Genomic DNA, 13,029 nt, shown 5'->3' with positions numbered 1-13,029 from the left:
TTTAAGCATTCCAGGGGTGAAATGTTACCTTTAGATAGCCTCATGGTTGTTTTTTTATACCTATAGCCTGATGATATGGTACACACTTGACAGCAGAGATTACATTGCTGTGAGTTTAAAGATATAATTCTCATATCAAGCCACCTGTACTTTTTTAGTTTATTATTTTACCTACTTTATTTTTCATGAACAGTTCATCAAGTGAGTCTCTGTGGTGTTTTTGATATGTGTCATGGAAATCTCGACAATGCTAGTCTCTTGTCTTTTACTGTGTGCAGTTGTATCTTCAGAAACATCAGATAAATTTGTAACACTGCAGATTTGTTGGGATGCTTTAGCTATCTTACTTAAGTCTCTGGCTCTCCATGAAACTTTAGGCTGCTTCTGATAAAAGCAACTGTAGAGTTTTTCAACCACAGAGTTTAAGCTAAATGGCCAGTGATACCCTGGTCTTATCTTTTATTTAAAAATGAACTAGCATTTGCTACTTCCTGGTCATTAGTATTGCCCTCTATGCTTTCCAACTGTTAGACATGTCAAAATGTATCTGTTTCTTTCTTGCTATTATTTTAAAAAAGGACCCTCATTCTGTTATCTGAAATAGGAATCTACTTATACATCTCCTTATAGCTACATTATTTTTTTTTCTTAGTCTAAAATAATTGTGATTGCAGTTACTGACTAATTTCCTTTTCTATCATGAAAATGATGCTGTTTGCTTTAGTACTTTTTTACCCACAGAGGAAGTATATTATAATTTATAAAGCTGTATTGCTACTACACATTTCTAAATTATTTGCTACTTTTTTTCTGTTGTTCTTCATTCATTGCGATGAATCTTATTCTTAGCATTTATTATGTAACTATATTACAGTATATGAAACTTAAAATGGTTTATTTCTGTCTCAGGATCATTATAAAACCACAATTTTCATTTACCTATGTGTTTATGTGATGTATCTTATCAGGTGTAGCCAAATAAGTTATGATTAATCTATTTTATTCATTTCTTTTTCTCATTTTATTCACTCTTTATATCTGTTTCCTCCCACACGGTCATAATTTCACTTTTAGCTAGTTCACCAAAGAGCCTAATACTACATTTTCATTTGACTTTTAGAAATAAAGTTTACTTCAGTAACAATATATAAGAAGATACTGAGTTTTTGTATTTTTTTACTTTTATTTATTCAATATGTATAAGCCAGTTTTTTTAACTGAGTTTCAGAAATCAGAAAGTTGATAAATTATCTATGCTGGCAGTAAATTTGCTTTGATTTCATTCTTGTTCCAATACATACCCCATTTTACTCATAACCACATTTATCATCATTACTTAGAGCACCTCAAGAAGGTGTGTTATATAACTATGGTCTAAAAGGTTTCATGTAATTTAATAACCTAAATGTATATAATGCTCTACAATTTACAGAGTGCTCTGGTGTATATCCTCTCTGTCTTCTATTTGTTCTCTGGGCATTTAAATGTTACATGAAATTCTTTGATTCCTTGTTGCTATCTTTGAAACAGTAAGGTTAGAGTAGGAGCTTAAGAAGGACACTCCTAGATTTATCTGAATACGTGATTACAACCAAAAATACATAAAAATTAATTTTGGTTACAGAATGCTGAGAAACAGATAATTCCAAAGAAGTTGAAGTGCTTGAGTTGATGATTTAAGATATAATTTAACTTCTATACTTCATTATAGTGAAGAATGATTGCTCATATTACAGAGTTACCTAAATTTTGTCAAGTCATTAAAGGGCAGTGTAGAAGCTGTACTTTACCGAATGAATTGCAGGGCCTTAGGATTATTAAAAATTAAGTTCAGAAGTATAAATTTACTCTTTATTCATATAATATCAGGCTTATTGTATTACTAAACTTACTGTATTCTAGGTTTATAAAATTTCTTAAACTAGTTTTATTCTGGGTTTATAAAATTTCTGGCTGAATCTTTAAATTCAAATTTTTTTTAGTTTCATCTCTATTTGATGAGATCCCCGTTTGTAGTTCCCTGTATTCCATTTATCCTTCTTACTCATTTTTCCCTTTGAAGACAATGAGAGCTTTGAATCAAAATGAAGATGTTGAGAATTTGACAAGTTTTTCATTTAAGTTCTTCCTCATCTGATTCACTTCACTAGATCGTGTTTCATGTAATATTAACTTTTAATGTATAATTCAGGTATTTTTATTTGGTTGTATTTATATGAGTGTTATATTTCTGAGTGTTAGAATCTTTTATGCTGCTGGCATGCTGAATATCTTTGTATTCATTTTCAAAGTGTGGTATATATTTTATTTTGGCATTACTTAGCTTTGTTCCTCTAAAATTGGCAGATTTCTTAACTCCTGATCCTAAATTATTTGGTTTTAATTTAACAGAGAAACTTGTTGATTTTTGTGGTCTTCACCTTGTTAATTTTAGCCAAACTTTTACAGTCTTAGATCCATAGAAAATTAATTTTTTTAGCCGCTTAACTCTCAATCTATGGTGTCTTGGCATTCCCATAATTTCATTTTTTGTAACTTTTTTTGTGTTTAGCTGGACTTTTGGTTTATAGAATTTTTAACTTTTAGAGGACACAGAAACTGGACTAAATATTACATACTTTTTAGCTACCTCTTAAGTATTTTAAATTTACTAAAGTAATAAGGTAAATACCAGAGGTATTATTAACAATTCAACAATTAAATAATAATGCAAGTGTTTAGTATATGGTATGTAACAAATGGATATATGTAACAAATGAGTAGTACAGGAGTCTTATGGAAATACCAATTATTTTTACCTATTCATTTCCCAACTCTATTAATTTTTACCATCTATTCGATTTTTAATACCCTTATTCCTAAACAGATTTTATCATTTAATTCCCAGCTATCAATACTCAAATCAGTTACACCTCTGCCTCCCTCCCTTCCCAAGTAGGATTTTCTAACCTCTACAGAACACAGTAATCCTTCTGTAGCTTTTTCAGCCTCCAGCATTCATTTAGTAGGTCTATCCCTTCCTGTTGTGTATCATTTATTAATGAAATGTATTATTTAATTGCATCTTAAGTGTCTATTTGTATTTCACTTAACCTGAAATTCCTGAAAACAGAAATTATGTATTCTAAGTTTTTCCACAGGACCTAGCAAAGTATTATTGCATGTGGTAGGTGTAAAATGATTGTCTGGTGACTGAATAATTTGCTTACTGTGTGCCAAATTTATAAACTATGTTGTGGATACCACCTAGCCAACAGGTGACCTAGAGGTCACTTACCAACCCAGAATACTTTCAGAAAAGGAAACTTTAAAAGGCTTCAGAGCTTTTCAAATAGTAATTACAAAAGCCATATACTAAAATATATTTGTTCTATGCATAAGACAGCCCTGAGGCCATCACTTAGATCCTTTTTCCTCAGATTCTTCTTATTCTTAACTTACTCATAATTCTATCAAAAATAGGTCATCTGGATTCTTAGATTGGAGCGAATGAGAAAGTAGTATCACTCTAAAATCAGCAAGAAGTAATAATAAAGACTTAGATTTAGGAAAAGGAGCACTTTATAAGCAAAGAAAAAGTACTCAAAAAGCATAGTAGTGTAGCCACATAGCGTAGGTAGTCAAATATATCTAATAACCTAGGGCGTTACTACATAATAATTGATGTTTATAATGAAGATTGAGTTATCAAGAAGTTTTAAAATTATATTCAGTATACTTTTTAAAATCACAGGAAATATAAAATGTATTTTCAAGGATTTCTAACCCAAGTTTGTGTGTTTGTTTTAAGGTTTGACACTTAAAGTGTCAAGCATTGCTTATATAAAAATTCACTTATTTGAAATGTATAATTCCCTAATCATACTACACAAATGAAGCTGTCCGGGTATAAAATGTTGGACATACTAGAGTGTTGGTCTTTACCGAAACCATGCTATTTAATGTCTCTTCTATTTCCTTACTCATTCTGTTTCTTAGCCTGGAAGGTTATTGTCCCTCCCTATCCTACCTCATCCCTTAACTTTTGTTGTCTTCTCCACAAGACTAGAAGCCCCTTGAAGGCAGAGATTTTCTTATTCATCTCTCTAATAAAATAGTACTACCACATAGTAGATGCTCAATAAATGTCCAATCATTGTAAAAGAACACTTAAGTATGTATGGTCTTCTGTTCATACTCCCAGAGAGAATTGAATATCATGCTAACATTTTTCTTCTGGATTAAATATACAGGTTATTTTCTATTGTGTTACTTGATAGAACAGTTTCCTTTTTATTCCCTGCAAAGATGTTTCACTAGTTACTATTTTCTTTCATCCTAGATGGATTAGTTGCCTCTGAAGGAGCCATGAGTCCAGATTTCTTCAATGATTATCACCTTCAAAATGGAGATGTAGCTGGGCAGCATTCATTTCCTGGCAGGTAAACAGTCTTCCAAGAAAAATCTAATATATGCTGTTCCCCTTGTTTTTGAAAAGCTAAAATTTTCTTCACTTCCCATTTTTCTTTTTCCATCAAAGAGTAAAAAAAAAAAAAGAATCCTGAATATTTTCAAGAACATACTCATTTGATTTTAAATTAACTTATGAAGTCACATTTTGTATGTAAAAAAATGAAGATCACAGTTCTAAAAAAAAATGTGTGTGTGTGTGTGTATGTGTGTGTGTGTATATATATAGTGTGTGTGTGTGTGTGTATATATATATGCTTCCTCGTTTTGGAAAATACAGGCTGTCTATTGAAATACAGTACTTTTGCCAAATTAATGACCCAGATTGTTTTGTGTTTTCCAAAGCCAATAAAATATAAAATAAGAACACAATACATGTATTTTTTTTAACTTTGTTCTTTTTTTTTTTAACATCTTTATTGGAGTATAATTGCTTTACAATGGTGTGTTAGTTTCTGCTTTATAACAAAGTGAATCAGCTATACATATACATATATCCCCATATCTCCTCCCTCTTGCGTCACCCTCCCTATCCCACCCCTCTAGGTGGTCACAAAGCACCGAGCTGATCTCCCTGTGCTATGCAGCTGCTTCCCACTAGCTATTTAGTCTACATTTGGTAGGGTACATATGTCCATGCCACTCTCTCAGTTCGTCCCAGCTTACCCTTCCCCCTTCCCGTGTCCTCAAGTCCATTCTGTAGTAGGTCTGCATCTTTATTCCTGTCCTGCCCCTAGGTTCTTGAGAACCTTTTTTTTTTTCTTCTTTTTTTAGATTCCATATATATGTCTTAGCATACAGTATTTGTTTTTCTCTTTCTGATTTACTTCACTCTGTACGACAGACTCTAGGTCCATCCACCTCACTGCAAATAACTCAATTTCATTTCTTTCTATGGCTGAGTAATATTCCATTGTATATATGTGCCACATCTTCTTTATGCATGCATCTGTCAATGGACACTTAGGTTGCTTCCATGTCCTGGCTATTGTAAATAGTGCTGCAATGAACATTGTGGTACATGACTCTTTTTGAATTATGGTTTTCTCAGGGTATATGCCAGTAGTGGGATTGCTGGGTCATATGGTACTTCTATTTTTAGTTTTCTAAGGAACTTCCATACTGTTCTCCATAGTGGCTGTATCAATTTACATTCCCATCAACAGTGCAGGAGGGTTCCCTTTTCTCTACACCCTCTTCAGCATTTATTGTTACAATACATGTATTTTAACAATTATTCAGACATCACCGTTTTAAAAAGTTGATGCTTTGGGCTTCCCTGGTGGCGCAGTGGTTGAGAGTCCACCTGCTGATGCAGGGGACACGGGTTCGTGCCCCGGTCCGGGAAGATCCCACATGCCGCAGAGCGGCTGGGCCCATGAGCCATGGCCGCTGAGCCCGTGAGCAATGGCCGCTGAGCCTGCGGCCATGAGCCTGTGCTCCGCAACGGGAGAGGCCACAACAGTGAGAGGCCCACGTACCGCAAAAAAAAAAAAAGTTGATGCTTTGATTAAATTAAAGACTTTTCCTCCCTGCATGGCATTCAAATAAAATATTTAAGGAAAAAAACCTAACATGCCAGCATTGTTGTACAATTATAGTAAAGTTTCCCTCAATAGATATCCTGCTTCATTACTGGTCTCATAGATTTTTTAAGTCTTGCCAGAAAGTGTAAATAATAGTTTTCCCTTCATATCATTGCTAGAGGTGTAATATTTTAATTTAGGATGACTATTGAAATTTCACATTAAAATGGTCCAATGAATAGATGTAGTCTTTTTGCCCTTAAGACTAGTTTTTTCTTTAGATTATTGATTTAATTTTCTCTTCTAAAATTATAATTTTATTAACATAAATATTTATGTTTGGAGGATGTGTTTAAGAATACAGTTGTGACCAATGTGTTACAACTCTTGAATCATCGCTTGTAGTAAGCCATTTCAATTCAATAGTAATAATTATTGCAACCATTATCAATTATGTATAATTTATTTTGCAAATATTATGTTTATTTTAACCTACTTAGCAAGATTATTATAATGTCTATTTTCATAGACATTTTAAAAATGAAAAAATCAGGGCTTCCCTGGTGGCGCAGTGGTTGAGGGTCCGCCTGCCGATGCAGGGGACACGGGTTCGTGCCCCGGTCCGGGAAGATCCCAAATGCCGCAGAGCAGCTGGCCCCATGAGCCATGGCCGCTGAGCCTGCGCGTCCGGAGCCTGTGCTCTGCAATGGGAGAGGCCACAACAGTGAGAGGCCCGCGTACCGCAAAAAAAAAAAAAAAAAAAAAAAAAAAAGGAAAAAATCAAGGCTCTAATTTAAGTAACCAACTCACACATGTAGGATGATAGAGAAAAAAATTTGAACTTAGGTCTATATATCTTATGGTCTTTCCAGTATAACACAGTACCTAATTTTGAAGGAAACATAGCATATTATAGTGACTTTTAAGTGCTTTTTTGTTTTGTTTTGCCACAACCCATATTAAAAGATACCTTTCATATTGCAACCCAGTGCACACATACATATTTATATATATACATATATATCCATATGTGTTATATATATACACACACGTATATATAAAACAAAAAATTCTTAAAACAGTAATTACTCTTACTATCTGTAATGCACAATGATATATTCTGTTTTAGTCTTTTCAATTTTATTTTTAAAATTCAGATTGCAGCCCACTATATTGATTTCACAACCCACTGTTGGTCGTGACAAAATTTAAAAGCATAGTGGAAAAATACAGGGGTATTTTATGAAATGCAATAACCTTATATGTAGTTCAGTAGTCTTTAGTGAACTTTAAATAAATAATAACACTTTAGAAATAGTTTCATTGGTGTACTGGATTGTCATGATGAGAAATGACTTGCCTTAGGAAAAAAAAAAATTAAACATGGTTAAATACCAGAAGCATATGGCTTTTGATTACTTCTGATGTCTCTGTCTGTGTTAGCTATAATTATTTAAATAGAGATTCTCTTTAATTATTATAACTATTATACTCCATCATGTGACAATTCACTGTACAAATGTTTTCTGAAACATAATTAGAAAGGGAAGAAGTTATTTCGTTATATAATCCCAATGTTTATATTGAAAATTTTTGCTGATAGCATTTAAAAGATTAATTTTTCTGCCATTTATGTTTCACTATGAACAAAACATTGTTTTGTGTGATACTAGCCACGCGTTACTTATTTGAGAAAGACATGATTTTTTTCTATAGTTATGTGATTTTTAAAGAACCTGAACATTTTCATTAAAATTGAATATCCAAAGGAATGGACTTGAGCTCAACTCAGCAAAATCTTTCATTTCTGGTTTTCAAAAATGGTCATTTTATAAAACAGTAAAGATGTTTAGAGAGATGGCTATACTCAAAGACTAAGTTATGTACTGTGTCCAAAGATTTCAGGATTTTATTCCTCAGTTCTGTTAACAAGTTGTTTTTTAAAAGACTGGGAAAGTTCTCTTACTTTTGTGCCTTTAGTTCCTTTTCAAGAATAAAAATATATAAGTAGCTTTTTTCACATCATAAAAAACACATCACAGCTATGTTGGTTTAAAGGATTAGTTAATAAAACTTCATGTAGACTATATATTTTTTCAAATCAAAAGAGTGATATACTTATTTATTATAATCATTTTGAATTGAGAATTGTTTGCCCTTTCAAAAGAACTTCCCTTGAGAAAGCTAAGTCTTTCATCTCTTGTCTTTTGTAATTTTTCAGGCCTTAAATCATGTAACTGTATCATTCTCTCTTTGTATTTCCAGAAGAAATAATTTACTATGAATTTCCTCTGTTTTTTTCTGAGTAACAGATCAAATAAAAAGGGACTTTAAATTTTATCAGCAGATATACAGAGAAAGCTTACAGTATAACCAAAAATTCATAGTTGTTCTTTGCTACATTTTTTATTGACCTTCTCTAGAATCATTTACTCTTTCTTTTATGAATCATTTTTGTTGTTAGGATTGTCTTCTAATAGGATTTCTTTGTTCTTCTTTGATAGCAACAAACCATGGACCTTAACTCTGGCTTATTTTTTTTAATTCTACAAAGATTTAAGTATTTTAAATTGTTCCATAATTATTCACATATTTTGGCATGATAATTTTGATGCATAATGTCCCAGATGTGAAATTTTAAACTAATGGCTACCTTTAGGCTTCTGATATCCAATAGGTAAATTTAAAACCTATTAGACCAAATAACATTGACTTAAAATGATGCTTTTGAAATATTTCATTTTAATTGATTTTAAGCAAAATGGGAATATTTTTGAAAAATGTAGACAGAAGGTGTTGAACTCTTATTCTTCATCTTTACTGTGAAGATAAGAATAAGCAGACTTACTGAACAACATGAAGAATTTTGGGTTAATTATGAAAGAATAATGCCTTGATTGAATTTTGAATATTGAAAAAGCTGATTTTAAAAACAGGAAATGTTATCTATTTTGAGGTGTTTTTTTTTAACATCTTTATTGGAGCATAATTGCTTTACAATGGTGTGTTAGTTTCTGCTTTATAACAAAGTTAATCAGTTATACATATACATATGTTCCCATATCTCTTCTCTCTTGCGTCTCCCTCCCTTCCACCCTCCCTATCCCACCCCTCTGTGTGGTCACAAAGCACCGAGCTGATCTCCCTGTGCTATGCGGCTGCTTCCCACTAGCTATCTATTTTACATTTGGTAGTGTATATATGTCCATGCCACTCTCTCACTTTGTCACAGCTTACCCTTTCCCCTCCCCATATCCTCAAGTCCATTCTCTAGTAGGTCTGTGTCTTTATTCCCATCTTACCCCTAGGTTCTTCACGACCATTTTTTTTTTCTTATATTCCATATATATGTGTTAGCATATGGAATTTGTTTTTCTCTTTCTGACTTACTTCACTCTGTATGACAGACTCTAGGTCCATCCACCTCACTACAAATAACTCAATTTTGTTTCTTTTTATAGCTGAGTAATATTCCATTGTATATATGTGCCACATCTTCTTTATCCAATCATCTGTTGATGGACACTTAGGTTGCTTCCATGTCCTGGCTATTGTAAATAGAGCTGCAATGAACATATTGGTACATGACTCTTTTTGAATTATGGTTTGCTCAGGGTATATACCCAGTAGTGGGATTGCTGGGTCGTATGGTAGTTTTTTTTTCTTTAAATCAGGAAAATTGTCCAGATGACTTAGAAATTCTTTCCCTGTTCTTCATCATATGTCTTTGATTAACAAGCAGTGTCAAGTTAATTGGAATAGTAATAATATTTTAAAAATGTATAAAATGTGAATTTTTATAATTACCATTGTTTCTAATGATTTGAGAACATGAAACTGCATACCAGTGCCAAGTGGCATGCTATTCAACCAGTAATCGTGACTTTTCAGTCTTTGTGGATTTTAACATGTCAGTTTCAGTGGGTTCAGGTAAAGTAGATGATCCCAAGTTTCTGCAAGGTAGAGAACAAATTTGTGTAAGAGTTTGTTTTTTTTTAATTGTTCACAGAAAAATTCTTCAATTTCTTCCTAAAATAACCATGTTTAGTAATGGGACAAGTCTGTTAAAATGGGATAACTGAGTCAAATTTAGAGTATTGTTTAAACAGTTCAAATTGTATATTTCTTAAAATCCAAGTCGGGGGGGTCCTTCTTAATCTGAAGGTCTGCATTTTTGTAATATAGCAGGGCAGTTTAATTGGAGACAGTGAAAACTGTTAAACTCATCCATCCTATTCTACGAGGGAGACTGGATGTTTGATAAAATGCATACTGGCAGTTGGACAGCGAATCCTGGGTTTTAGACATGTGTCACTATCAGTTTGAACCTCTTGGCACCAGAATTTCCCAACATTTTGAGGTAATGCAAAGTGTATTAGGGCTCCAAGGCATTAGCTATAGAGTTGACATTGCCAGAGGGTCAGATGTAAATCTTCCCCTCCTAAAACCTGAACTGGCGTTAGAAAGTAAAGTGGAACTTGCTATTGAAGCTAATTAAAAATAATAGGAGTAAGACTAGCCTTTTTTCCCCTTATATACAATGTATCCGTACCATATTTTTGGACAGTTTTTTTTATTATAACTCTTACTTTTCAAGACTAACAAGAACCTCATGTTGAGTATTTTTAAACTGCTTCCAGCTTTTACAAATCAGTTTTTGTTGCAGTAAAAATGGTCCATTTTTCTTTTATAAGAATCCAATTTTCATAAACTGGAAAAAAATTTCAGAGACTGCTTAGGTTTCCTTGGGGCTTTGAAAAATATTTTTCAGAGGGCCTGAAGATCTTCTCTGTGGTTGGCACAGTGATGTCATCTACTGACCATTTCACTAGAGTCAGAGATGAACTAGATGTGTGCATTATTGAGCCATCTGAATCTTACACTTTCATTTTCTGTGTATATGCCTGCCTCTTTTTTTTCTTTCTTACAGTACTTGGTGATTAACTTTTCTGTTCATTATATGTATTATATATTTCACATATACACCTTTTATTCTGTTCTCTCTAATATATTTTCTTTAAAACATTAAATCACGGTTGAAACATTAGTTGCACTTTTTAAAATTTTACTGACCAGAACTAACACATTATTTTCTTAATATATGAGAAATAATCTTTTATCCAAAATTTTAAATGTGTAATTTTTCCTAAGACAGGGACTCTACCTGTAGAAATTAGACTTATTTCTTTGCTAGAGGCCACCTTCATTAAACTCAGGCATTTAGTTAACTCAGTTATTTCACTTGAGAAAAGCAACCTTAAAATTAAATATTGCGTGTCTAAAAGGCATTGTGTAGTATTTACTGACCTTTTTTATTATTCCTAGAACTATATATTAGGGTATTATTTCAAAGCAGTTATTCAAAAGATAAATCAAATTATTGTCTATATTACAACCCTTAATTTGGCAATTGAGAAATTCTTATATATTGAGATAAAATTAAATATGCCTATAAAATCCCTTATTTGATAAGTCCTATATCAATTTTAATTGATAAACCAAACTCTTCCATTTGTTCTAATAGTTTAAGTTTTAGTGACCTTCATTACTGTGGCAGTAATGTTGAAATTATGTGGAAGGATCAAAAGAAAGTGAAAAGAACCTCATAGAAACATTTCCCTTTGATAGATATTGGAGACCAACCATTTGTTCAGCAGCATTGTAAGAACTAAATGAATTATAAAATACTTATTAAATCTTTTAAAGATAATCATCAAAAAAAACACTGCTTTATTTAGTGTGTAGCTTTTTTGTTCCTAATTTCTTTATAACTTTTTCTCAGAGGAGAACATGCTTCATGAAGTCTTTAAAAAAAAACTCCTGACTTTAGTTAGTAATTTTTCCAGACATGGTGAATATAAAATAAAGCAGCCAGATTCCGTTTTCACCTATCAGTTGCCAAAGATTTTCTAATGCTAATACCCACACATGGGAGCAAAGAGGCGCTCTGACACACTTCTTGTGGGACTTAAATGGACAAAACCTTTGTGAAATATATTTGGTAACAGAGAACAGAAGCCTAAAATTGTATACTTCCTTAATTCTGTAACTTCATTTCTAAGAATTTATCCTCATGAAATAATCAGAGATAAAGACTGGATAAATGATTGTGTGATTTCTTTCTATCAAGAAAATAGATACATTGAGTATCGTGAGATACACTTACCTAATTGGGGAATAAATGTTATTTTTAGTACCTACTTTTGTGCCACATGATTTTGTCCACATATTAGATTAGTGTTCTGATTTAAGTAAATATGAAAGTCAAAATAGGTAAAAATAGATATTTAGCAATAGACATTTACTTTATATAAAATTCATCTTTTTAAAGAATTGACCCCAGAGACCTTTTAATTTGCTTTTTTCTTATTGAGAAAAATTTTGAATAAAACTATTATCCGCCTATGATGTTTTGACAGCATAAAATTGAGTACACCACTGCCACATCTGTAATTCTAGTAATGAAAGCTGACAGTATGTTTGAAACACTTGGTCATTCCATTTATATTTTTTGCATGTATTAAAACATTATTATTAACAGTGCATAATATTTAAAAAAAAAAACCTTGCTGAATGCTTTGTTCAGGCACTGTCACACATTTTATTTACTCTTTGTTTTTCATGTGCACATTTGTGAAGTTCCCTAATACTTGTTCTTAGCTGTATCTAAGTTGGGATATTTGCAAGAGTTGCTTCTCACTTTAAATGGAATTTTGTTAAATCATGATTAAAACATATACAGCAGAACCTCTATAGAAACCATGGTGTTGGGTAACAAGACAATATCCTGTTTACTTTTAAAAGTTACTCTCTTTCAGGGTATATGATTTGATCTAAAAATATCCAGATCTGTGCAAATGTTTATTATAATTGTATTTAGTTGTCCAAATGACATTGTTTTTAGTATGTATAAACATGTATTTCACACTCAGTAATAATTGCTACAGCTAGGTATAACCAATAGAAATAATCTTAAGTTCTTCCCACCTTCATTAGTATTAACCAATCAAAAATGCATGGTATAAATGTCTTGAAATGAATAAAACCATCCATA

At 32.2% G+C, this 13,029-nt stretch overlaps 1 protein-coding gene across 1 annotated transcript in view; it reads left to right on the top strand.

Annotated features, from left to right (window-relative positions):
- KIFAP3 (kinesin associated protein 3) overlaps positions 1 to 13,029 on the top strand; it is a 152,450-nt gene that overhangs the window by 117,530 nt on the left and 21,891 nt on the right. Inside the window, exon 19 of the mRNA XM_024742440.1 lies at positions 4,322 to 4,421. Within this exon, the coding sequence (XP_024598208.1) occupies positions 4,322 to 4,421 (100 nt within the window). The remainder of the gene's footprint in view (positions 1 to 4,321; positions 4,422 to 13,029) is intronic.

This window comes from Neophocaena asiaeorientalis, unplaced genomic scaffold (assembly GCF_003031525.2).
Source record: "Neophocaena asiaeorientalis asiaeorientalis breed wild unplaced genomic scaffold, Neophocaena_asiaeorientalis_V1.1 scaffold99, whole genome shotgun sequence".
NCBI classification, from domain to species: domain Eukaryota; kingdom Metazoa; phylum Chordata; class Mammalia; order Artiodactyla; family Phocoenidae; genus Neophocaena; species Neophocaena asiaeorientalis.
Note: the sequence above shows the minus strand (reverse complement) of the source record. Positions and strands in the feature narration are given on the sequence as shown.